This window comes from Ascidiella aspersa, chromosome 9 (assembly GCF_963924565.1).
Source record: "Ascidiella aspersa chromosome 9, kaAscAspe10.2, whole genome shotgun sequence".
Taxonomy (NCBI): domain Eukaryota; kingdom Metazoa; phylum Chordata; class Ascidiacea; order Phlebobranchia; family Ascidiidae; genus Ascidiella; species Ascidiella aspersa.
In genome coordinates this window covers 6,538,881-6,563,843 of record NC_139455.1, presented here as the reverse complement: position 1 = coordinate 6,563,843, position 24,963 = coordinate 6,538,881, and the positions used below count along the sequence as shown (strand labels likewise).

The 24,963-nt window shown below is 36.3% G+C and overlaps 1 protein-coding gene across 1 annotated transcript in view; it reads left to right on the top strand.

Annotated features, from left to right (window-relative positions):
• The window catches only part of LOC146132090 (dynein axonemal heavy chain 7-like), a 75,004-nt gene that overhangs the window by 7,522 nt on the left and 42,519 nt on the right, over positions 1-24,963 (top strand). Inside the window, exons 10-34 of the mRNA XM_083396404.1 lie at positions 1,307-1,459; positions 2,011-2,124; positions 2,727-2,854; positions 3,166-3,259; positions 4,000-4,209; positions 4,951-5,071; positions 5,805-5,967; positions 6,891-7,026; positions 7,597-7,725; positions 8,206-8,340; positions 8,821-8,969; positions 9,754-9,940; positions 10,503-10,633; positions 11,140-11,267; positions 12,097-12,230; positions 13,239-13,379; positions 13,910-14,122; positions 15,074-15,183; positions 16,125-16,293; positions 16,926-17,118; positions 18,080-18,185; positions 18,775-18,919; positions 19,538-19,738; positions 23,333-23,479; positions 24,020-24,169. Coding sequence (XP_083252530.1) covers positions 1,307-1,459; positions 2,011-2,124; positions 2,727-2,854; positions 3,166-3,259; positions 4,000-4,209; positions 4,951-5,071; positions 5,805-5,967; positions 6,891-7,026; positions 7,597-7,725; positions 8,206-8,340; positions 8,821-8,969; positions 9,754-9,940; positions 10,503-10,633; positions 11,140-11,267; positions 12,097-12,230; positions 13,239-13,379; positions 13,910-14,122; positions 15,074-15,183; positions 16,125-16,293; positions 16,926-17,118; positions 18,080-18,185; positions 18,775-18,919; positions 19,538-19,738; positions 23,333-23,479; positions 24,020-24,169 — 3,687 coding nt within the window. The remainder of the gene's footprint in view (positions 1-1,306; positions 1,460-2,010; positions 2,125-2,726; positions 2,855-3,165; positions 3,260-3,999; positions 4,210-4,950; positions 5,072-5,804; positions 5,968-6,890; positions 7,027-7,596; positions 7,726-8,205; positions 8,341-8,820; positions 8,970-9,753; positions 9,941-10,502; positions 10,634-11,139; positions 11,268-12,096; positions 12,231-13,238; positions 13,380-13,909; positions 14,123-15,073; positions 15,184-16,124; positions 16,294-16,925; positions 17,119-18,079; positions 18,186-18,774; positions 18,920-19,537; positions 19,739-23,332; positions 23,480-24,019; positions 24,170-24,963) is intronic.

The window sequence follows — 24,963 nt, the reverse complement described above, 5'->3', positions numbered from 1 at the left end:
TGTAAAACAATAAGATTTGTGCGGACCGCTTCGAACTTCTTCACTGACTCTGAGGGTTACGCGGACCCAGTTTGTAAACTACTGGTTAAGAGTGAAATAAGTCTATAACAGAACACAATACAGAAAAGCTGTTAACATTGAGTAAAAATGTTTGAAATTTGAAAGAGGGATACGCTTAAGGCAGAAGTTGCTTTTAAACAAAATCATGACATAGCAAACGCGTTTTGTATAGCATACAGGCGGTTCAACAACAACACCAAACTCGTAATTATAATGCGCGCTAATTTTATAATACCCAATGCTGCTGCGTATATCCGCCGAACAACATAGGGATAGAGTTTCACCTGAGCTTTTAGAAGGGATTGTTTCTCTCCACGCCTTTCGCAAAACGCCCAAACGCACCCTACCGTAATAGTGGTGCCCCATTGTCGCCAGGATTGTATTTCTTGTCCCACAATGCTGCCTATTGTTACCACTTCTGCTTTTAGCCCTCTGTTTACGATTGTGTTTCTGCCTGTGTGGTGTCTTTTGTTAAAAAGTATACTGGATTTCATATTTTAACGGAAATGTTTTTGACATAATCGGATTAATTGCTACAAACTAATAATCTACTCCAAGGCCACTGTTATACTACCACGATTGTTTATTGACCATGCAACTATACATATAAACACAATGTTATTCAAAATAGGCTCGGTTTATCAACATAAAGCTTGTGCCATTTATTATTTGGACCGAAAATTTATTTTCGGGACATACCTTGTTTTTGCTGTTATTCTTTTTTGGTTTGCTATGGTATGTTGCAGACCGAGTTTCGTCTGAGCTTTATAGAAAAAGTATGCATCGTAGAACTTTTCAAATTTTCAGACATGACGTAGTGGTATGTAGGTGCGTATAAGAGGGTTTCTGAGTCTGCATCCCTAGTTGGAAATTGTTACGGCAGCATATGACATTACCCATGAAAGTTGATTTTCGGTATAAAACAGATTCAAAATTTTTTGAGATTCTGTTTTTTTTTTTAGCAAACATTAGCGTACAATTATTTTTTTTTACGTTTAGCTAATTAGTTTTTTAACCTCTTAGAAAACAATATATTGACTGAAGCATTATTATCAAGCATTATTTATATTTCAACTATACCGATTCTCGGAATAAAATTCGATTTGAAACTTGAAATGTCTGAATGAATTGCAACCATCCCAAACGCATGTGTTATGGCAAATCAGGTTTTATACTAATTGTGTACCAAGATTAAAACAACCCCAGATATTTCAACAAATAGCTAATGTTATGCTAATTTTTACAGTCTGGTAACAACATGACATTGAAGCCAGTCATCCTGGATGAAATACTGGCCGAGGCCAAGGCAAGAGCTCGAGCCGTTATTGCCAAGGAGAGCCTTGAACCGAAGAAACACCTTAAACTTTACGACAAATATCATCTCCTCGTCAGCAAACAGGTAGAACCTAAAACAGCTTGGATTTTTACAATGCAGCTTGTTAGTACCTACGTTACTCAATTATTTGAATTGGATAAATGACTTGATTTTTTAGGTTTTTTGTTGATTTTTTTTTCTTTACAATATTTATTTATACTACAAAGCATAAACAATTAGCATTTAGTAAGAAACTTAAGTATGGTATTTTTTTTTTAGAATTATATTTAAATGTTATGTGTTTTGAAAAACCTTTCGATTGGTATTTAAATTCATTCGGAATTCAGAATAGTTACATAGGTACTCATAAATAGTGAAAGTATTTTGCTTAAGAAAACCTCTGATATAATAATACATTATTTATTTAACTATTATTATTTATTTGATTTTTAAACTGTCAATCGTTCAAATCGGTTAACAGATAATTTGGTAAAAAACACAATCTTACCATTAAACATCTTCGCCGTTGGACTATGTACGAGTCAGCTCATTCAGACAAGATTTTAACACCGGTTTCGTTTGTGACAGTCTAGTCTAATGCGACAAGAGACTACTTGAACGTTGCCTTATTTTAGGCGGACGCCGACGTCGACGAAATGCTCTCTCGCGATCTTTCTTTTGCCGACTTCATCAAGGAAGTCACCAAGTACCAGCAGCTGGCCGAGGAAATTACCTTCAACTGCCGCAAGGTGCGCCCTTAACGTTTCTTAACGTTGAAACTGTGCTTAACAAAAACGTAAACAATTCTCCTGCACGCTGGTCCGTTGTTCGGCATCTGAAGTTACAATCTAATTCAATTATAATTTAAACTGTGAAGACTTTCGCTTTTCGCATTGCACCCAACTTACGAGAGGATGAAAATAAAGTGTACCACAGACAGTACAGCAGTGGTCCCCAAAAATTTTTAAGTGCACCCATATTTGAGTTGTGTGACCTTGCGACCTAATACACAGCCAACTAGTGTGTAATGTGATAGTTTTTAGTGAATTTATTCATTTATAACTAGCATATTAAAATGGTTTAATGGCATTTCACTCCACTCAACTATTTAATAAACTATTGATTTGAATCGTCCTTCGCGACCGATATTTGAGAACCAATGTAGTGTCGGTTTAATTTTTTTTTTTTTTTTTTCGAAAAATTAAACGGTTCAGACACGGCTAACAATATACATTCAAACCCGTAATTTTGTTGCTACGAAATCACAGTTTTGTGCGTACTGCATCCCCACAAACCTATACGAGCGATATTTGGTGTTTGCGCTTTTTAAAGTCTATTTTACGCGTTTTAGGTTATTCGCCTTGGGATGTTTGAGTTGCATTGCAACGAACTTATCGCGGGTTTGGCGAAGAGAGCCGAGGCCCTGGCGCAAAAGATGCTCACCAAGATGAGCAAGAAGCATCAGGACGAGAACGAAAGGTTAGGATCACACTTAGTTGTGTTTCTAAAACATTAATTCTTGTTTTTTTTACTTGCGGTTAAGAATTTTTAGGTATCGAAAAAAACTTTAAAACTTGGCGTGCGAACCACGTCGTAAAAGTCAAATCTTCGAGATTTTCAATATATCATGTAACCAGCATGAAAAAGATACTTTTTCCTAAAGATTAGTATAATGTTTACTTGGGTTTAGAACTTAAAAAAATTGCTTATTTTGTCCCTTCACTTTCCTTAACTAAAATAACACATCATTACTGTTAATTAGCATTAAATACTTTTTTTTTTTTCTTTAGACTGTGTGCGCAGTACGACAACATTGCCAAGAAGGCCCTGACCACTCCAAGCAATACAGATGAGCTTATTGAGCTCCAGGAATTCGTCAAAGCCGTAAGTAATAAGCTGTCACTTTATCTACTACGTATACGTGGCTAAGTTGCATTTAATATTGTGTGCGTCGATAGAAACGCAAATATACAGCAACGAAAATTTAATTAAGGGCTTTTGACCTAAAGACTTCCTAACCATAGTAACTTAAAACAAAATTAATGCCAGTTGGTTGCACTGTCCTGTAGTTTTTTCCAAGGGCACCTAGGGATTTTCTTTAGTAGTGATAAACGTTCAGGTGAGAGCTTAGGACAGGGATGGGCAACTTTTTCTAGTCGCGGGCCAAAACCAAACTCAATAAAGTCTCTGTGGGCCGTTAAATTTAAACTGTGTAAACTACGCATCTTATTATAACAACCGCAACGACTGTTAATTAGGAATAACATAATGGTATGCTATTTTGCAGTTGGTAAGGTGTCTGTTCTACTTGATACATTCGATGCAGAAACAAGATTTGCAAAAAGCGCCTAAAATTTTGTTTTGTTGTCTACCCCTGGCTTTAGGACATGGCGGATTTATCCGCAAAGGACAAGGCGATGTCTTCAGATTGTCACTTAGTTGAAAATGCAAAGATGTTTAGTAAAAAAATTAAATTGCGCACAAATAACCCTAATCCTCTTTATCCGGGTAAGAGCCAATGACAAAGGACAAGACGATACATTTAAGATTCCCACTCAGTTGAAAAAACAAAGTAAATAGTAACAGAAGAGCTGCGCATAACCAAAGTCTTCCTCCTTCTCCAGGTGAGAGCCAAGGACATGGCCGAGATGGAGAAGAAGCTTGTGACGTGCAAGGAGCGGCTCGGCTTCCTGGTGGACTTTACCTCCTTCACTCCGCGCGAGATCAGGATGAACAGCGAGGTCTTCAAGTGGCACTCCCGCATGGATCGCGTATTCGAAGATCACGAGCGAATCGTCGACGACAAGACGTCGCAGTACCAGGACGGATTGAAGGTTGGGGGTACTTTATTGTATTATTGTTGATGGTTGTTGTTGTAGTTGTTGTTGTTGTTGTTTGTGTTGTTAGTGGTGGTGGTGTGGTGCTGCCATCGCAGGAACTTTACTGAAACATTTGGAGTGTTAAGCATTATCTCTGAATGTGTTAAACATTTATTTTGTTTCAGTAACTCGTTTATGTTCGAATCTTCCAAGGTTCTTTTGCGTTCCTTTTTGGTAACTTTTTTTCAGGTTATCTGCATCCCTTTAAACAGGTGATTAGATCATTAATCTATAATTGTTATACACCAGTGGGGTGGTAGCCATTCCATACATCTTCCAGAAAAGCTCAATCAAGGCATTAGATTACGTTTATTTTCAAATCCAACTTTTAAAAATGTCGTTTTTCTCACCACCTCTTAAAATATTAATCACGAAAGCCTTCGGCATGTGGTGTATTATTAAACATTTCCGTAATTGTTACAATAAATCATTAAATAATTAATTAAGGTTCATTATTGCCACCGTTTTTTTATAAATGTTTAACGTGTTTAATTTGTAGTGCATTGTCGCAATGTTGGTATGATTTCCGTTAAGTTGTTATCCCAGTACCGATCTCAGTCTAAAAAATATCGCTTTACATTGGACTTTTCAGTTATTAGTAGGTTGACTTGGACTTTCATAGTGATAATGACTGGTTTTGTTTTTAGTTTTCCTAAAACGCTTTCGTCAACCAGATGTTTTCTTTTATCCATGCAGCTTCGCCGGGATAGGTTCAATGAGGAATTGGAGGGCTACCACAAGCAACTCGACGAGTTCCAAGGTTTCGCCGATGTTAACGAAGTCAACAGATACCTCAAAAAAGCGCAAGCATTGAACGGTACGTGTTTGGACAAAGTTTTCGCGTCTGTGGGGATGACCAAACCTCCTACAGTGCTCGGCCAAACAAGTGTGCATGACTTAACGGTGTTCAACAAGCAAGCAAGACCATGTGTGGAAACATTTAAAAATGTGATCTAACTGGATTAGATAGGATGATGATGACTTGGAGTAAAATGTTACATCATATTTGTTAAAAAAATCAACCTGACCTAACTTGAGTTATTCGGCGAACCACTTAAGTTGGGTTATATTTAAAACATTATAACAAGATAGATTTATAAGAATATTAAAGCCCATTCAGAAGTAGATATCATTTTGAACGTTTCGAATAACTCTTTATTCATTTTCAACAGATTGAATTTAGGGTCCCATAACTCACGCGATAAAGAAGATTTTTTCAGTTAAAATTTGTGCACAAAATACTCATAGCAATCTAACTTAGCCAGCACCAGACTGTTATCAAAAAATATTAATAAAATATTGTTGTGCATACATATGAATATTAAAAAAAATGTAAAAATTTTAGATTGATATCCTACATTTTTACGGTAAAATTTCGATCTGCGTGCTTCACTTAGGCAGCAATATCCAAAGTTCTTTTTCGAGTTATTCGAAACGTTCAAAATGATACCTACTTCTGTATGGGCTTTGGTATCCGTATTACGCCTTACTACAACCTCCGACCATTATGCTCCAAAGATATATATAATATATATAATATTTTTTTGCAGCTCGTCTGGAAGCGGCAGCGGAGAAGATCGAACAGTTCAACACGGAGGAGGAGGCTTACGGTTGGGAGACCTCCCAGTATCCGATGCGCAAGAACCTGGTCGGAACCGTTACGCCCTACCTCAAGCTGTACGAGATGGCGGTCGAGTTCAATTCAAAGCACAAGTGAGAATTGACCTCATTAGTTGTATATACGTTAAGATGTCTGTGTTTCATCATCAAGCAAGTGAAATAGCCGTATTAAATGGCGGTAACTTATTTAGTTCAGGGCTTATACGAAACTGTAAAGGTCGTTCCAAGTCAACCTTGCTGGAAATTTTGCCTACACGTTTTAAAGTGCTATTTCATTGCTAGTAAATAGATTAGGAATACCAGAATTCACAAGTGTATAACAGGCTCTCGTGCCTTTCTTAAATGTGACTGAATGGGGAATCCAGATCTTAATTGCCTATGAAATAATGATTGCCTATCAAATAATAAAAAAAAATGAATAAGAGTAATAATTTATTACTTAACATACGTCAGTGAGGATTCACAACAATGTGCTAGCCTTTTGTCAGTTTTTAAAGTGCTTTGGCTATTTTATTAACATTTAAAGACGCAACCATTTAAATACTTTGTTAGTTATCAAATTTTGGCCGATTTATATTACTTATTTTATGAGCTTTGTATTTTTAGTTTATCGCAAGTAATCAAAAAAAAATATTTGCTTACATTGCTACACTTTACAGCGAATTTTGCAAATTATCATAGCAGGGAAATCCCGGCCTATTGTTGAATTAACTGTAAAACTTTATACTCGTTGAGCGAGACGAAATAATGGGATTTTTCTAAATTTCCTTGCCGTTCCTATTTTTAAGATCAAAATCACCGGAAACAGTTCGATAAGGTAACTTTCCACTTTCTTTTAATCTGAGCAAACCTAACCTTTGCGCAAATCTACACACACCAAGCGAAAGGTTTTGGCAATTGTCGAATGGAATCCTAAAATTACTAAAATTGCTCCAGACAATAGAAACCAAAAACGTCCAAAATCAACATTAAAAAATTGCAAATTTCTCGTAGTATAAACCTGTTCTCGCTCGCAGGGAGTGGGTGGATGGAAATTTCGAGAAGGTCGACCCGGATACTGTTGAGCAGGACATCGGAAACTTCTGGCGCGGACTCTACAAGCTTGAGAAAACCTTCGCCGACAATCCCAACGCGAAAGCGATCGCCGAAAAGGTGCCTCATCTTGTTCTAACACGATACCCAACTCTGATCGAGCTTAGATTGTTTTTTGTCAACCAAAGCCGATGTTGTAATTATTTATTGACTACAATGGAGTTGAACTTAGTTAATGACTTAATGTTTTCAAAGCACCTGACGTAAGCCATTTTGAGATATAGACTTTGCCTTACTATCATTAACGCACATAACATTGGAGTGCTTTAATTTAATACATTTCAGAAAAAAGTGGGTTATTTACGTCAATTAGTTGTTAAATGTTGAAAATATGCCTTCTATTTATTTCGCATTCTACAGCGCTGAACATATTGCGTTAACATTTAACCTATTCTAAAGGTTTGAATTTATTCCTGATACCATTGACTTGACTTCCTATGACAATGACTTGAAATGGGACTTGATTTGCTATTTGTTAAAAATTACCGGACTTGTACTAAATGTATTATGTTAATTACTTGGAATGTAAGCTGTCTTCCCTTTTGGTTTGTCATGAGTGAGTTTACTGCGTCGCGTGCCGTACAACTTTTTCTAGTATAATTAAAAGTTGTTGTGTTTTACTTTTACCAGACCAAACTTCAAGTGGACGAGTTCAAGGAAAACATTCCGCTCATCCAGTCGATCTGCAACCCCGGTTTGCGAGACAGACATTGGACCCAACTCACCGAAATCGTAGGATTCTCCATCAAGCCGGACGAGGTATGGAAAATTACGCATTGTTTTGGCAAAACTTTGATATTAAACTGACAGTTTTTCGCTGATTGTTTTTCACTTAGCATTGCTTTTATCCCTTTTTTCTAAATTATTGCATTTTTTCGGATAATTATTATAGAAATATCGGCGAAGATTTATTATGAATTTATCATATTGCAATAATCCAGGCTTATATTATTGGCTGAAAAAAAAAGTGTTGGGGACAGATTAAACTTTTTTTATCTAAGAAAACCATACTATCAAAAGGAAAAGAACATTTAAAATGAAGTTATTTTATCTGCATACAGGGGTTGTAAATTGCCTTTTTTAAATATAAATTAAACCTAAAGAAGAAAGTGAACAAAAGAATTCCGGTTTATAACAATAAACAGCCAATCCGGTTTTGCGAAATCTTCATGCTCTCCTAAAAACAATGCTTTCTTTTAAATAAAACTTTTTTAACGTTTGGTCATTTTGTATTTGCAGGACGCCACCCTTTCAAAATACCTCGACATGAACCTAGCCAGCTACCTGGACCGGTTCGAGTCCATCTCCGAAGCAGCGAGTAAAGAGTACTCGCTTGAGAAGGCGATGGAAAAGATGCTCAACGAGTGGGACGAAGTAAGAGTTTGGCTCTTGTTTAATAAATAAAATGAAATAGTTAAAATAAATTCGAAAACTCTAAAATTGTATTTAAAAAAAAACAGTTTTAGTTTTAATTTTTTTCGCAAAGATATTTTCTTAGCAATTTGTTGTCATGTATTGTTGCTCTTGGTGGAAAGTAAATTATTTAAACAGTAAAAAATCATTTAAAACAAAAACAGCATAAAATCATTTACGACCGTTTTTTGGGTAAGAAAATTTTGAATTGCCGACCAATAGCAAAACTTTAAATTTTGCATATTTATATAAAATATATCTTTCAAGAGTATACGACGTACACTATACGTGTACTGTACGCGTATACAAGATCGAACGCTATTTGCGACTCGCCCGAATACTGTTTTGATTTTACTCGTGCTGTTTCCGGGTAAAGAGGTCCGACTCGTCCCATTGTCGGGCGTTTCCCTGAAAAACCCCTTGAATTGACGTCTTTTGCAGGTTGAGTTCAACATGATTCCTTACCGTGAGACTGGCACCATGATTCTGTCGGCCGTGGACGACATCCAGATGCTGCTCGACGATCACATCGTTAAAACACAGACCATGAGGGGATCCCCCTTTATCAAGCCATTTGAGGAGGAAATCAAGTAATACTTGAAAAATATTCGTGCGATCAAATCTTTGCAAAAATACGTAGTGTAGTAGTATACTTTCTTTAATTTGTACAGTAAAATGTTTCAGAGGGTTACAATCACAGCCGTACACACACGTGTACGAGTTTTTAGGTATTTTGAAAAATTAATAAAAAAGCTTAATAGCTCTATACAAGTTGCATTCAAGCATCAATCATTTCTATACAAGTTGCATTTCAAGCATCAATCATTTCTATACAAGTTGCATTTCAAGCATCAATCTTTTCTATACAAGTTGCATTTCAAGCATCAATCATTTCTATACAAGTTGCATTTCAAGCATCAATCATTTCTATACAAGTTGCATTTCAAGCATCAATCATTTCTATACAAGTTGCATTTCAAGCATCAATCATTTTGGATAAATCAAAATAAGACATTAATAAATCTTTAATTTAAACGGATAAAAGTAATGCAGCAAAAATAAATCGGGTTCCATTTTGTGTCACGCTTTCAAGTGTACGAATGTTCAAGTATCCTAAAAAATAAAGGTTTATTAATCCCGTGGCAAAATAATTCGGGCGCCATTTTGTGTCTTGTTTTAACGTGTATGAATATTTAAATATCCTAAATAAATTATTACGGTAAAAAAGCTAAATAACGATATAAAAGTTGCATTCAAGCATCGATATGACCTCTAGTAAGTCGAAACAAACACTAATCAACCTTAAAATCAAACAGCTAAAAAATAATGCGTCCAAGAGAATTTGGGCGATCTTTTGTGTCTTGCTTTTCCCAGGCTGTGGGAAGCGAAGCTGCTGTTGCTTCAGGAGATCCTAGACGAGTGGCTTAAGGTACAAGCGACCTGGCTCTACCTGGAGCCCATCTTCAGCTCGCCTGACATTATGGCGCAAATGCCCGAAGAGGGAAGGCGCTTCACCACAGTGGACAAAACATGGCGCGACATCATGAAGCAGGCCATCGTGGTGCGTTGTTTTTTTAGACCCAATTTTTTGGCGAACGACTTTCCGCCAGGCGGCCAATAGGCCACCTTTGTCGGCATATTTGAACACGAGTTAAGTGAGAAGTCGAGTTAGGATACAACGTTTTCTTGTTATATATACCAACTGCAGATTATGACTAAATTGTAAAGAAGAGGTAAAACAATTTATTACCCTTTGAATTGATTCGTGAGCGAAAACTGGCATATTGCACTCTGTCGGAATATGCATATTACACTTTCTCCAAATAACCTGCATGATTAAAAATTTATATATTTCTTTAATCGTTGATTCCTAAATTCTGTTTTGATTGATGTCCCTGAAGCACAAATCTTTCCAGTGGTTTATCGTGTATATTATTCAATTACTTACAGGGCTTAATCGTGACGTTTTAAAAGATTAACACATATTTTTAAATCTCAGACATGGAGGTATATCTGTCTCTTGAAGACATGCCTAGGTTTCTTAAAACGAACAGATATCATTCTAAGTCATGTCCGAGATTTGAACCTTAAAACAACTAATAAATCGGAATTTAATATTGCAGGACAAGCACGTTCTTGTGGTTATCGAAATCGACAAGATGTTGGAGAAACTCAAGAAGTCGAGCGAGTTGCTTGAACTCATCCTGAAGGGACTCAACGAGTACCTTGAGAAGAAACGGCTTTACTTTCCAAGGTGAGACCCCTTAAAGCCGTCATTTCGAAAGCGTTAGCTTTTTGTGTTGCTTACATTTTTCAGAATTACCTATTACAATTTCCATAGTTAAATCCAATCTGTTTTATTAAGTACGAAGTGAAAATAGAATATACATGTTATGTTTAAACATCCAAAAGAATTCAATTTAGTTAAAATGTTTACCAAAAGGTACTAACTTTTGGCCAAGTATGTCATCGAAGTAGTATCTGAATTTTGTTGATATTTTGTCGAAAATTTGTTCTTGCAACAACTAAAGAATCTTACTTTGAAGAAATTACCTATTGTTTACAAAATATGGTTTCACAATGCCGAGCCATCTAAAAAAATGGTGCTATAGAGTGAGAACCCAACTCATTCCTTAACCAAAAAATATGTTATCAAGCTCTCGCCAAAAAAATAGTAGCGGTAGGCACATACAAACAACAAATCGACCATTTTATTAGAAACATTACTGCTCTCACTCTTCAACTTGCATCCAAACCCAGGTTCTTCTTCCTTTCAAACGACGAATTGCTTGAGATCCTGTCCGAGACCAAGGACCCGACTCGCGTCCAGCCTCATCTCAAGAAGTGCTTTGAGGGAATCGCGAATCTTGAGTTCACCGACATCCTTGGTGAGTTGCGGTTGTTTTATACCAGTGGTCGGCAAACTGTTGGCCGCAGAGTCATTTTCAGTGGGCCGCGAGTTACTTTTGAATAGCTTAGTTGTGAGCCGCGTGGTAGCCGTACATTCATGCACTTTGTTTTAAAAGTTGATGTGGCATAGAATTTTTAAATTGGCTCACCCTCGAAATGCTCGCGTGCCAAATGTGGTCCTGAGAGCCTGTCAAACTATATTTATTGCCAGCTTTAACCATTGGTAAACGAAAATTTTTTCGCATTTTGCGTCAAAGCCGCCGTATAATATTTAATCAAGCCGCTGTATAATATTTAACCTTAAAACCAAATATCCTGAATCCGCCACTGTTTCGTAGTGGTTTTACGTAGTGGGCATTCAATAGTTCAGCAAAGGGTACTTTATGCCGCGTCTAAAAAGGTAAAAAAAGCCCGACCACTGTTTTATACGGTTAAATGCTTCCGTGAATGTAGAGTTCAAGCTGATAATTTTGAACTCGATTAGGTCCTTTTTTGGCGTAATGTAAGTTACGAGATGCAACGCAGTCTAGGTGGAGCACATGTTTAAAATCTCAAGTTTAGAAAAAAGCTGATTTTGTTTGATAAAGTATAATAATTTTTTGACTGGCGCAAAAAGCCACTAAATTGCCTTTTTTTGCCTCATGTACACCACGATTGAGTTTGAGACGTTCAGTATAACACCGGTTTGAGCACCTCCCTAAAATCTGCAGTGTTTCACCACACCCTTTAGTGCGCCGGTTTAGTAGGCTACCTTACCTTAACCTTGTTTTATAACAACGTATCTAAACACCTAACCTACTTCCACAGACATCACGCACATAAAAAGCTCTGAGGGCGAGATTGTCGAGTTGGTCGACCAGATCTCCACCGCCAAGGCCAGGGGACAGGTCGAGAAATGGCTGCTGGAGCTAGAGGCCGACATGATCAAAAGTTTGCGCAGCGTACGTATACACAACTTCTTTTTCAATCAGCTTTGTTTCACCTGATCTACTTTCCTGTCCACTAGGTTGCTGCGTGTATAGTCTATCACGTGTTTTGTTGCAAGGTTTATTTTTCCAGGCCCGAGACATTTTTGTCGACTTCCATAACGATGTGACTTTTATTTTACGAGTTCGCAAGAAGTCTATTTGTATGTTTGTTAAATTGACGTGTTTAAGAGTTTGCGCAGCGTTCATATATACGACTATTCCTACAATAAATCTTATATTTGTTTGCGTTAATAACTTAGTTTCTTGAATATCTGCTACTAAAACGGTTGTTAATTTGTAATTGTTTTGTTCATTTCTTCATTGTTCGATTTATGACTGATTATTAAAACGGAAAACAGATTCATTTGAAGTGCGCAGCGTACGTATATACTACAATTACTCCTATTTTGGCTTAATTATCACGCCTCGCATTGATTTACAGGCCTGAGAAAAACGTTTGGCGATTTTCAATTTCATATTAAAAAATATATATTTATTAAGTTTACACTTTTAACTCAGTTACTTTACTGCCTGTGACTAAACGGTCGTTCACTTATCTGAAAGTTTGAAATTGTTTTGTTCATTCCTTCATTGTTAGATTTTCTGACTTGTTGTTAAAACGAAAAACAGATACATTTGAAGTGCACAGGGGTATATACCACTAATGCTACAATTACTCCTATTTTGAATAATTATCACGCCTCGCATTGATTTACCGGCCTGAGACATATTTGGCGACTTTTAAGGTCAAATTAAAAAAAATATATATTTGATGAGTTTACATTTTTAACTCAGTTTCTTAAATTCTTGCGACTAAACAGTTGTTAATTCGTCTACAAGTTTTCAATGGTTTTGCTCATTCCATTTTTATAGATTTGCTGACTATTTGTTAAAAACAAAAAGAAAGACATTTAAAGAAATGTTACCCCACCTAAAAGTGCTGATATAACCTCTTTTTGACATCCACCTGCAATCCACCAGGTCATCTCCGAATCTCTGGAGGCCTTCAAAGTGCAGCATCGATCCGACTGGGTGACCAAGTGGCCCGGTCAGGCTGTCCTTTGCGTCACACAAAAGTACTGGACGGACCACGTTCACCACGCCCTCAGGAATGGACCCAAGGTCTTGTGCTGCTTCTTTTTGTTTCATTCTCGTTGTTTTCTTTAGCCATGCAGTTACGACGATGAAGCTTTTTCGAATCCCTCTGGTACATCAACAAAGCAAATAATTAACTAATTAGATAGCGATGAAAACCTAGAAACTAGTGTATTCATTAAGCTACATACCAACTAATTATAATTAAAATGTATTGTAATCTACGAACCAATCAACTAATATCAATTAATTTTTCGGAATAAAAAATGATGACTTATAAACACATGAAAAAGTAACTCGATTTACAACCAATTAATCAATCAATTAAATACCAATATATTACAGAGCGATTCTTTAGCAAAACAGGCAACCGAACGATTAAACATTTTACAACCAACTTATCAACAAAGTTTCTATCAACCGATGATCAATTAACATACAAGTTGTTGTTCAATAAATCAATTAATCAATAGGATCAAACGACCAACCAAATCGAAACATCAAAATATTAAAGTTATTCCGCCAAAAGAAAGGCAACAACACGCCATCTTTTCCAGGCCATGCAAGACTACCTGGCGGTGAGCAACGAGCAAATCTCGGACATTGTAATGATCGTTCGTGGCAAGCTGTCCAAGCAGAACCGGGTCACCCTGGGCGCCCTGATTGTGCTGGACGTCCACGCTCGGGACGTGCTGGTCGACCTGGTGGACAGGGGCATTCAGAAGGAGGACGACTTCGCCTGGCTCTCCCAGCTTCGCTACTACTGGGAGGTATGGTCGGGTTATTGCTTTGGGTGTATTTGTTTGTGGGGATTGTTGCTCGGTTTCAAAATGGTCGCTGTAAAATAGTGTTTTTCAAGATGTTTACGCAGCGAACCAAATGCTGAGTACGTTTAACAGCTAAGCTTCGGCGACCCGATTTTTTGAACTGTTTTTTACGTAAGCAAACAAAACATAAGAAATAAGCAAAAATAAGTTCGAGGTTAATTAATATGAGCAATGTGTTTATATTTCGGGAGATATTTTCTCAAGTAATAAAGCAATATCTCTCAGAGCAAATTATAATTAATCCAACAATGTGAACTACTTGAGTCGGCGACCCAACCATTTTAAAGGGCAAACCCATTTTGGGTCGCGACTCATGGGTTGAGAAACACTTATGTAAAGCTATTAAAGAAAGATGGATTTTTACGGTTTTGTCTTTTAGCAAGTGTTGTCCATTTTTAACTAATTACAGTCCGACGCGAACTTTTGAAGCATTATTTTGTATACAGCAATAAAATAGACGACTGTGTGTTTTCTTTACAATAGAAATAGCTTGCTTTTTGTTCTTAGCTGTTATAGGGATATACTTGAAAGGACTGTATTTTATTGATACTATAACACTTGACACGCATCAAAGGCTGAGATCTTTCTTTTTTTATGGAAATAAGTTAAAAATGCATTCATTCTTGAAAATAGATGTTCACTTCACCTACCTAAAATGTAACCAGTGGGGTGTGATTAAAAATAATTCAATTTTTTTTTCTCAGTGTTTGAATTAAGGGGTGTTGAGTTTGAGATGCGAAAATATAGACACAAATTAAAAAGAAAAGTTTCAATAAAACCCTTTTTTTAAGTAACACGATGTCGTAGTTTTTTCGGTTTTCAATATATAATTACATATGCCGTTATTGTTTTGTTTAAATTTAACTGCAACTCGTTTTTGTTCGCGACATTTAGGAAGAGACGATGCAAACTCGTATGATCAACGCTGGACTCGCTTACGGGTACGAGTACCTCGGTAACACACCGAGACTTGTCATTACACCACTCACTGATCGATGCTACAGGTAAGCGAAGCTTGATTAAATGCTTAAAATCCCTGAATATCGCTCGTATACCGAAGGTACGGCGTATTGTATCGTGTTTAAGTCAAATGTGAAAACCGCGTTTAATTTTTTAGCAAATAACATGTTAATCTGCATTACATTTCATAGTTAATTATTCGATTTTATCAATACTCTTGTTTGTGATGTTGAAAACAAACGTAAAATATTTACTTTTTTCCACAAAAGAATTGAATTGATTATTATATAACTACAAAAAAATCATCTACGTTTAGATGTTTTTCCGCGTCGCCTGTTTAAAGCAAATAAGTAAAAAAATGTACTGGTTACTGATTATATGTTGACAATATTTTGCCACGCAACTACATTTGAGTCTCAAATCATTCTAGTTTAGTTGATCGATTTTAAAGGCAAATTGTTACCACGTTAATGGTTGACACATCAACATGTTTTCCAGAGGAAACTTCCAACAAAAATTGGTTTAAACAAATTGAAATTCAAAATGTACTTTAAACAATACCATAGGGATGCCCGATGCTTTTCAAATTCCAATATGGACATTTTATTTTGATACCAATACCCGATATTGTAAACAAAAACTATCGCTGTCCGACGCGATATCAAACGACGTCATTACTAAGCTCGTAAAAGTAACAAGGTAAATTGAAACGTTCAAATGTTTTGTACAGGTTATTTGGCGAAAAATTGCTTTAGCGTTAGGAAGCGCAGTTACTTTTAATTGTTTATTTATACTATTTATCTAAAAAAAAATTAAAGTTAGAAAACGCTGGTTAGTTTGCAAGCCATGGTGGTAATCTTATGACAAATATGTTTTTGATGTACCCTAGTATATATTAACGGCTTTCGCATCCAATCCGATACTACTGTACTATACATCTCTATATTTCACCACAAACATAACAATTGTCCCACAATTCTTGCAGAACCCTTTTCGGCGCCCTTAATCTTCATCTGGGGGGAGCCCCTGAGGGTCCGGCCGGCACCGGAAAGACCGAGACCACCAAGGATCTGGCCAAGGCCATCGCCAAGCAGTGCGTTGTCTTTAACTGCTCAGACGGTCTCGACTACATCGCTCTGGGAAAGTTCTTCAAGGTTTGTGATCAAATTGATGTCTTTGTGAAAGTGACCTCATACCGCAATTTCTTGTTGGTGGAACTTTGTTACGTTAGTCGGAATTTCAAACCTTTTTGTGTAAACTGTTTATTATGAAGACCGATTGTTCGTTTGGTATTTGATTTTTGTTAAAGTTATTTAAGCTGCACATTTTGTTAAATGGCTCTAATTCTGGCAATTTTTGACATTACTCTTAAAGATCTGCAATAAGGGAATCTAAAATAAGGAAAAATGACAAATTTTAACAACGTTCACTAATAAAAACTTTCACAAATGAAACACTAAAATGATCCCATTAAAAAAGTCCTCAAAAATGTGGTTATCGTTACCTTCGAATAATAATTAATTTTAGGTAATATTTTGGTTAATCTCACGTAGATCGTAGAACTAAGTTCAACAAAAAATTAGTTCAAAAAATAGAATTGGTGGTAATGCGCATAACACCGTGATCCAATACTGATGGTGTATTTTTAATTGTTTTTTTTTTCAAAAAAGTGTGGAATGAACTGTGTATTCAGAAAACCTCTGCCTTGTAATTGATTATCATCCACTCGTGGCTGGTTTATCCACACTTTGACCCACTAGCACTAACGTTTTGCATGTTACGTCAGGGTCTGGCGTCGTGCGGCGCCTGGTCGTGCTTCGACGAGTTCAACCGAATCGACCTGGAAGTGTTGTCGGTGGTGGCTCAACAGATCATGACAATCCAGAGTGGGATCAAGTCTGGCAGCGACACGCTCCTCTTTGAAGGAACCGAAATCAAACTCGACTGCACCTGCGCCGTTTTCATCACAATGAACCCGGGTAAGGACGTCCGTGTTTTATTTCTGAAAATACGACGCCCGTCCGATAAAAAACGTCGTGCTAACTTCTTTTTAAGGTCTTATTTTTATTTCCGATTTAGAATTAGTTTTTGTAAAGGCCTTGATTTTTTTGTAAATACAGCCCTCTAAGGTCTTACTTTTATTTCCGGTTTTCAATTAGTTTTTGTAAAGGCCTTGATTTTTTTTTAAATACAGCCCTAGAAAGCCTCAGTAAAATAGATTTGGCTTCGGCTCTGTAGCGGTAATTTGTTTAAGAGTTGCTTCTGCTCAGGCTAAATTTTAAGTTAAATGTGTCACACTAACCTGTTTAGTAGTTTTCATTTGAGCAATTTAAATTTCTTTCGAGCAAAAGCAGACAAAATTGTATAGCCTAAGCTACTAAATGTCTAGTTTTTTCAGGCTCAGACATCTTAATCCATATTAACAGTTAGACTTGCAAGCCTTTTTAAAAGCTTACTTTGATCAGTGCTGTTTTTAGACGCAAGGGATATCAAGTAGACTATTTTACAAACACCATCGCGTTTACATTTGCAACTTGCGACAGGGAATAAGTAATATCGCGCCCTGGGAACCAATCTCACCTTATTAACTATTTTATTTCTTTTGGTTTTGTAATACGAACTTCACCTAAACTTGCCGTCATAAGCTTTTTACCGTTCTTCAATTTCATTTAGACGATAATAACGGGTCCAGTAATATTTCTGTAATTGTCAAAGATAGGATCAAATCGATCTACCTAACTATAAGTCGGAAAAGTATCCCATTTGTAAACAGACAGTTTGGGACATTTCAGCCATGACTAGTCTTTACTATCATTCGCCGCAATCCAAATTTGCCAAAGTATTTATGAAGGGTTTCCTAAATTATTCATTTTATTTCCCAAAGTATTAATATAGGATTTATTAAGTGACTTCCCTTAAGTTCACTATTCTTCGGTGCAGGCTACGCTGGAAGATCGGAGCTGCCCGACAACCTTAAAGCCCTGTTCAGACCCGTGGCTATGATGGTGCCAGACTACGCCATGATTTCGGAAATTATGCTTTACAGGTATATTTTTTATCAGTGCATCAGATGTTGCGTGTTTCCGTGATTGGCCAAGCTTAAAAAAATACTGAAAGCTCGATGTTCATTGTATCTTTAGTTACGATTAGAGCAACTTCCAGTTTAAGCGTTTTTTGTATGAGAGACGGGAGAGATATATTAATATGCTATAAAAAGCACTACAACACCAGTATTTGTTCAGCACAGCTAATTCCGCACCCCTTTAACGCATTTCGGTCCCGCTTTTCTAGAAAATTTCAAGTTTATAGGTTTTTATTCTACCCCACTTGAACTTTGTAGTGTAATGGCTATTTGAAAGTACTTCAATCTAGACGAGACCTAGTATTAAACAGTTATTCAGTTGCCAAGTAATTTTTATGTTGATAAAGTATCGACATTTTGCTTTAGTTTCCCTTTAAAAAAAAGTTTTTTATACTCTTTATTTTTTCTAATATGCTTAAAATAATGTTAAATTGACAACTGTACGTAAAGCGGTTTCTCCAATAAAAAAGCCTTTACGTCTTCAAGCATAAGTTTCAATAATAAATTTACAATCACCATGAACGCCATGCAAACAATCTACTTTGTCTTTCAGCTGCGGTTTCGTTAACGCCCGTCCTCTTTCGGTGAAGATCGTGGCCACCTACCGTCTCTGCTCCGAGCAGCTTTCTTCCCAGCATCACTACGATTACGGAATGAGGGCTGTCAAGTCCGTGCTTACGGCCGCCGCCAACCTCAAGGTCTGTCCTGCTGTAAAACTACACATTTCTTGACTAGGACAGCATATAATGTCTGAAAATATATCATATCATATCTTTTATAGAAATATTTTCATTTTTTTAATATTTTTTTATTTAACTTTTCTGTTTGCAATTAAAGCTTAGTTCAATTGCAATTTTAGAAAGACTTAGATTCAAACCTATCTGTAAAATAACCTTAGCCCACTTTAAATATTTCCATAAAAGATATAGTGTGGTGTATATTTTAGGACATTATTTGCTGTCCTTCAGGATTAGTTCAGTTTAGTTCGAAGCTATTTTGTGTCTGGAAAGATAACATAAATATGGCCATTCATTTTAAATTTAACGTTATATGTAATGAAGCTGGATGCGAATCCAAGAAATATATTTTTATACCTCAGATATAAGTTAATTGTGCAAACTATATGTTATTTAGTAGAAGGTGCGAAACAAAAGTAGTTTAAACCAAGTAACATATCCAATCATACCCAAGTATTTCTTCTCCCCGTTTGTTCAATTTGAGCCTTCTTTTGCTATAAAACACCTTTCAACGCATAACGTATCACACAGCACAAACCTAAACCTAAAAAAGTCTTTCTCCTTTCTCCTGACCACTAGCTGGCGTACCCGGACGAGAACGAGGACATCCTGATGCTGCGATCCATCATCGACGTCAATCTTCCCAAGTTTCTGGCGCACGACTTGCCCCTCTTCAACGGCATCACTTCGGACCTTTTCCCGGGCGTTAAGCTTCCCAAGCCCGACTACACGCACCTGATGGCCGCCATTAAGAACCAGTGCGAGAAGATGAACCTGCAGGTGGGGCCGCTTCGTTTTTTTCGTTTCTATAGTTTAGTTCAGTGGTTTCTCAACCGGGGTATCGCGGCACCCTGGGGTTCCATTTCTAATGCCCAAGGGCGCCGAGAGATATTTAAGAATCTTTAGGAATCTGATTTTTGCTCAACTCTTACAATTTATTGTGTAAGATTAGAGCGGAATAAATCCAATTATAACTTCCTACGTTGTGTAGAGTTGATGTGTGTTGTTCCAGTTCCATTTATTGCGACATTCTAGTGATTTACCTAAGGAAAAATATTGTAGGGGTGCCACAAGCCATAGAAGGTTGAGAACCACTTGTTTAACGGAATCGAAGTGCGATTTTAGGAGTTCTTAAGTGTAGGGTGTCCGGTACTGGTGTGTTTTTGTTGGTGGCTTATTCCATGAAACGGTCAACTTGGTTGATTGTTTTTCGTTTGTTTGTTGTTTTTCGGTCATTTCGCTACTGTACTAGTATTTAGGACGACAAACAAATAGATGTTTTTTCGATACTTTCTTTACTGTAGTCGTATTTCAGGGGGACAAAATACAAGCATTATGTCATGTTTTTGTGCAACAATTTTACTTTAGCGTAAGAAAAAAATATCAAAACCTCCTCTAAAGTTGGTAAAGTTCTGCAACACTACAAACTGACACCTTGCTTAATGCACATGACATTCTAAATAAAAATATTACCTATCGGGCACCCCTAGTTTTAAACTTACTGTTTACAAAGTACACCCGCCCGTTGATTACCCTAATAGTACAGAATACTTTTAGACGCTCAACTTTCAGGGTTTTTTTTTCGGGAGACAATAATTTAAGTTAAAGCTAAATGAGTTATGCTTACTACTACACTTATATTTTATAGCTTAGTTGTATATTAAGCCAATTTAGCCTAAAATATTTATATAAATAAACCATAATTCTAAGTATTCCAAGTATTGCCATAGCACATATTTACTAAAGTTTGATTCCTTTTCAGGTATTTTGCACACAATTACCGCTACAATACCGCTATACATTAACTTACCGTTGGGTTCACACTTATTTAAGTAAATTATAACAAATTATCTAAACTGTTGGTAACATCATCCTACAAGTATAATAGCAAAATCTATGCAATATACGATTTAATTAATGTTTTCTAAATTGTTTACTATTGTTATCCGTTCTTTTCAAAATAAAAACGAATAGTAAAAAAATACATATCATCAGTATAAATGTATGTCACAAATACCAAAAGAAGGAAGAAAAAATATAATATACCCACTTCATGTCCAAATTTTGTTATTTTTTTGATTATTTGATTGCTAAATAATCGTCCGTGATACCTTTAGTTCGAGTCAGAAGAAGGTCCAGGAGTAACCAAGGAGGTATCGTATCAGTGTGCCGAGTTCAGCTTTTTATTAAACCCTCTACTCGTATAACCTCGTACGAGCCCGCAGCAGCCGCCTAACCCTTGCTGTGCGGACGAGTGCTTTTTCCAACTAATCGCCTTTTTTGCTTTTAGAGACTTTTGTCGGCGTTTTTGAAAGCTTTTCACATACTTGCTTTTGTGCTGTGGTAGTCCTAGGTTAACCTCAATTTTGCCACTGTTAAAAACAGACATAACAAAGCGTTGAAAAATGTGGATATTATGAAATTGTCTAAAACCAAGAAAATCACTACGTAACGAAATAAAATACCAAGTCGTACATTTCTCTTTTCGATCACACAACCGTAATTTCTTTAAAATCTATAATATGTGTACGAATAATTTGTAAGTAAAGCTGTAAGAATAAATATCGAGAGTTCGTTTATTTACTACTGGGCTTTGCGGGTTAAGACTGATTCCTGTTTCAAACCGTCCAGTCCAAAGACATTCAGACAGTGTTGTAATGACTTAAGTCAACGACTTGACTTAAGAACACTTAAGTCACTGTTTTCAAATGACTTGACTTGACTTAAGTCTTTTAGACAAAAGTCTAGGGTTAAAATTAAGTTTTCTTATTAAGCATTTTGTCGTAAAATTGGGTTATTTATCCCAATTTTTGTACATAAAACAATTTGCTTGCCCTTTATTTCTTTTTTGAGATTTTTTAGTCAAGGTATTGCTCATAATCGGACGAGTTTACCCAATTCTGATAGCTTAACGTTATTTTTTTAAGACAAGGACTTGACTTGCTTTAATTATGACTTCACTTGTTATTTATTAAAGAACAATTGACTTATAGACTTAAGATATTTTACAAATGACTTCACTGGGACTTGAGTCGTTTCAAAATGACTTGTTTACAACACTGCATTCAGACCCCGAAAAAGTTGTAGCCTAAAGTGTCGGTGTTTAACACTTATAACACATTTTTTCACCATCGCCTGCTTGCTACTTGCGCAGTGGGCCCCTGGTACATGCAACCCCGATATGCCGTTCATGATGGCCAGTGCTGGATTTGAAGACCTGGTAACATATAAGAAACCTATAGTGCATCTATTACTACGGCACAGCACCTTATGCCGCGCACTTAGGGCATGCTCCGAAAATGCCTGATATCTAATCGCGACGTAGCTGATTTTTATGCACCGTGAAATTTTTAGAGATTTGCAACCGTAGCGCGTAAGGACGGCCGTATGACGTTGTGCACCTCCCTCAAATTTGCGGTCATTTTTATTTTGTAGTTATATGTACGCTGTTATTTACTTTTACCGAACCCACGTTATTATTTAGTATCGAATTTGCATTTTTCTATGAATTGTGACTTAGACTTTAGACGATCTGAATATTAAATGGTAATAGTGCGGATATAATCTGACTGTGATCAACATTTTTTTGCAATATAACATTATATATTAATTAGATTGTGCTGAACAAGTGAAAGTTAGTTGTCTTGTTTCAAGTACATTGCAAATGAAAAATTATGTTTTATGAATTTATAACAGCAATTTATCCTTTATTGGATCACTTATTTTCTGCAACACTAATATTGCACTTCTCAAAATGATTCGAAATTACCAGCAATTCCAAGTTCGTGTTTCTGTTTAGTAGTTCGAAATATTTGTGCGTAGAGTATCTAACTCATTCTTCTTATCGCAAGTAGATAAAATACATTGTAGAAACTGAATATTTTAACAACAGTAAATCTTGCTATTTTTGCGTGTAATAAACAACTCTTTTTGTTTTGTAACCACTTTCTACTGTATATTAGAGCGTGTGTTTTTTCCTGCATGCTGTTGTAGAATTTTGCGTAGACAGCGTAGCACAAAATTAATTGGAAATTAGCATACTAAAATTTGCGTTACCAATCAAAGGCGATTCCGAAATCTCGATATCTTAACAACTACAATTACCAGAGGAGCTGTTTTTGATTAATAATATGCCTGGTAGGAACAGTTTATATATCTGTAATAACTTGTTTCAAATCACAGTGGATATGAAGATTTTTAGTCGAAATAATCCGTTATTGTTCACGCATTGCTATATAACTAACTAAAAAACAAGAAAACGACTATTAAAAGTTTTAGCCTGAAAAAAATAATAAAAAACGTACATAGTTTTCGTTCGATATATTCCACATGTTTTTTACGTTATCTTACACCAGCGACCACCTTTTCTTGCAGATGACAGACTTCTTCACCCAAAAGATCCTGCAAATTTACGAGATGTTGATCGTCAGACACGGCTTTATGATTGTGGGCGAGCCGTTTGGTGGAAAGACTTGCGCCTACCGCATTCTGGCTGGCGCACTGACCGAAATCTATGAGAAGGTCCGTCCTGAATTTGTTCTAAAATCGTTACACTGCAGCCGTGGGCCGATGGTTGTTTAATTGAGCTAATCGCCTTTCGCCCTTAAAAAATAACGCTGGTTGATTTGGTACTTTTATTTCTTCATTTGCCATCGTTTCCTAGGGAGGCTGCAATCTGTACTATTAGCAATACGCGTGCATGTTCACGTTTCGCAGTTTAACTTTTCGGAATTCCCTGTTTTAAAAACATAAATATATATTTACTATAAATTTTAAACGAAATTTATTTTCTTACCCACTTGCGTTTATACGGTTTGGTTATCTTACTTCAATGCAAAATAAAAACAACAAAGAAAGCATTCTACACCGCCCTTTACCTTACAAAGTTCGAACTGATCATTTTCGCCTAACTTTTGTTTGGTTAGAGATAAACCAGTCGAAATCAATCGAAAAAACGCTAAAAACAAGCGTTGAAATGTACCAAAACTTAACGCAAGGTAATCTAAATATTAAAGCGAAACAACAAATTTTATAAAATTAATTGAAATCTTCTTTACTCAGGGTCTGATGGACGAGAACAAAGTGCAAATCACAGTTTTGAACCCGAAAGCCATCACAATGGGAAACTTGTACGGTTCGTTCGACCCTATATCCCATGAGTGGTCCGACGGTGTGCTTGCCGTCAGCTATCGAGCCTTTGCTTCATCACAGGTATAAGTTGATTCAAAATAAGTATTAATTGTTGTAAAAACGACTTGTGTAGCTCATCGAGAGGAGCTATTTTGATTATTGTTATTTTTCGTTTAAAAGTTAAGGGTTAAGAAAAAAACGCGTCATTTTTTTGGAAAATTTTTGTAATACAGAAGTTCTTGAACTGGGGCCGTGGAATAGTTTTGAAGGCGTCATAAAGAAAAAATAGCTGAAAAAACATTTGTTGCCTTTTTAAATTCTTCTTTTTTTATGATATCCCTTTCTTTTTTAATGATATCCTTGAATAACATAATCGAAAAATTGCATACAGACCCTGGATCACGGCCACTCAAAACGAAAGACTTAATTTTTCTCCTATAGGTTTTGAATATTTTCTCCCTTTCTACGCGAAATTTTGAGTTTGTACATTGTCGCATGAAACATGCGTCTGTGCTGTCCCGTTACCGTACCGCTTTCATTTCAGCCAAACAGTTTCAAACAGAGAATAATTTTTTTTTAAACCAGACGCGTAAATAAAAGTCTTTATCAGTGATTCCACTACTGTGTGCCGCGGCACACTAGTGTACCTCGAAAGAGTGTGCCGCAAAACTTTTTGTAATTTTGGAAAATAAGTTAGTTGCATTACCAAGACATACACCCAAGCATTTTAGACTTTATACGCACTATCCATTACAGATTAATCATATTGACATTTACATATAGTTTGTCGTGTGTTAAGCGCGTTGTAAAATTACTTATTGTTGTAAGTGTGCCGCGCAATATTTAAGATGTTTTAGTATGCCGCAAGTTAAAAA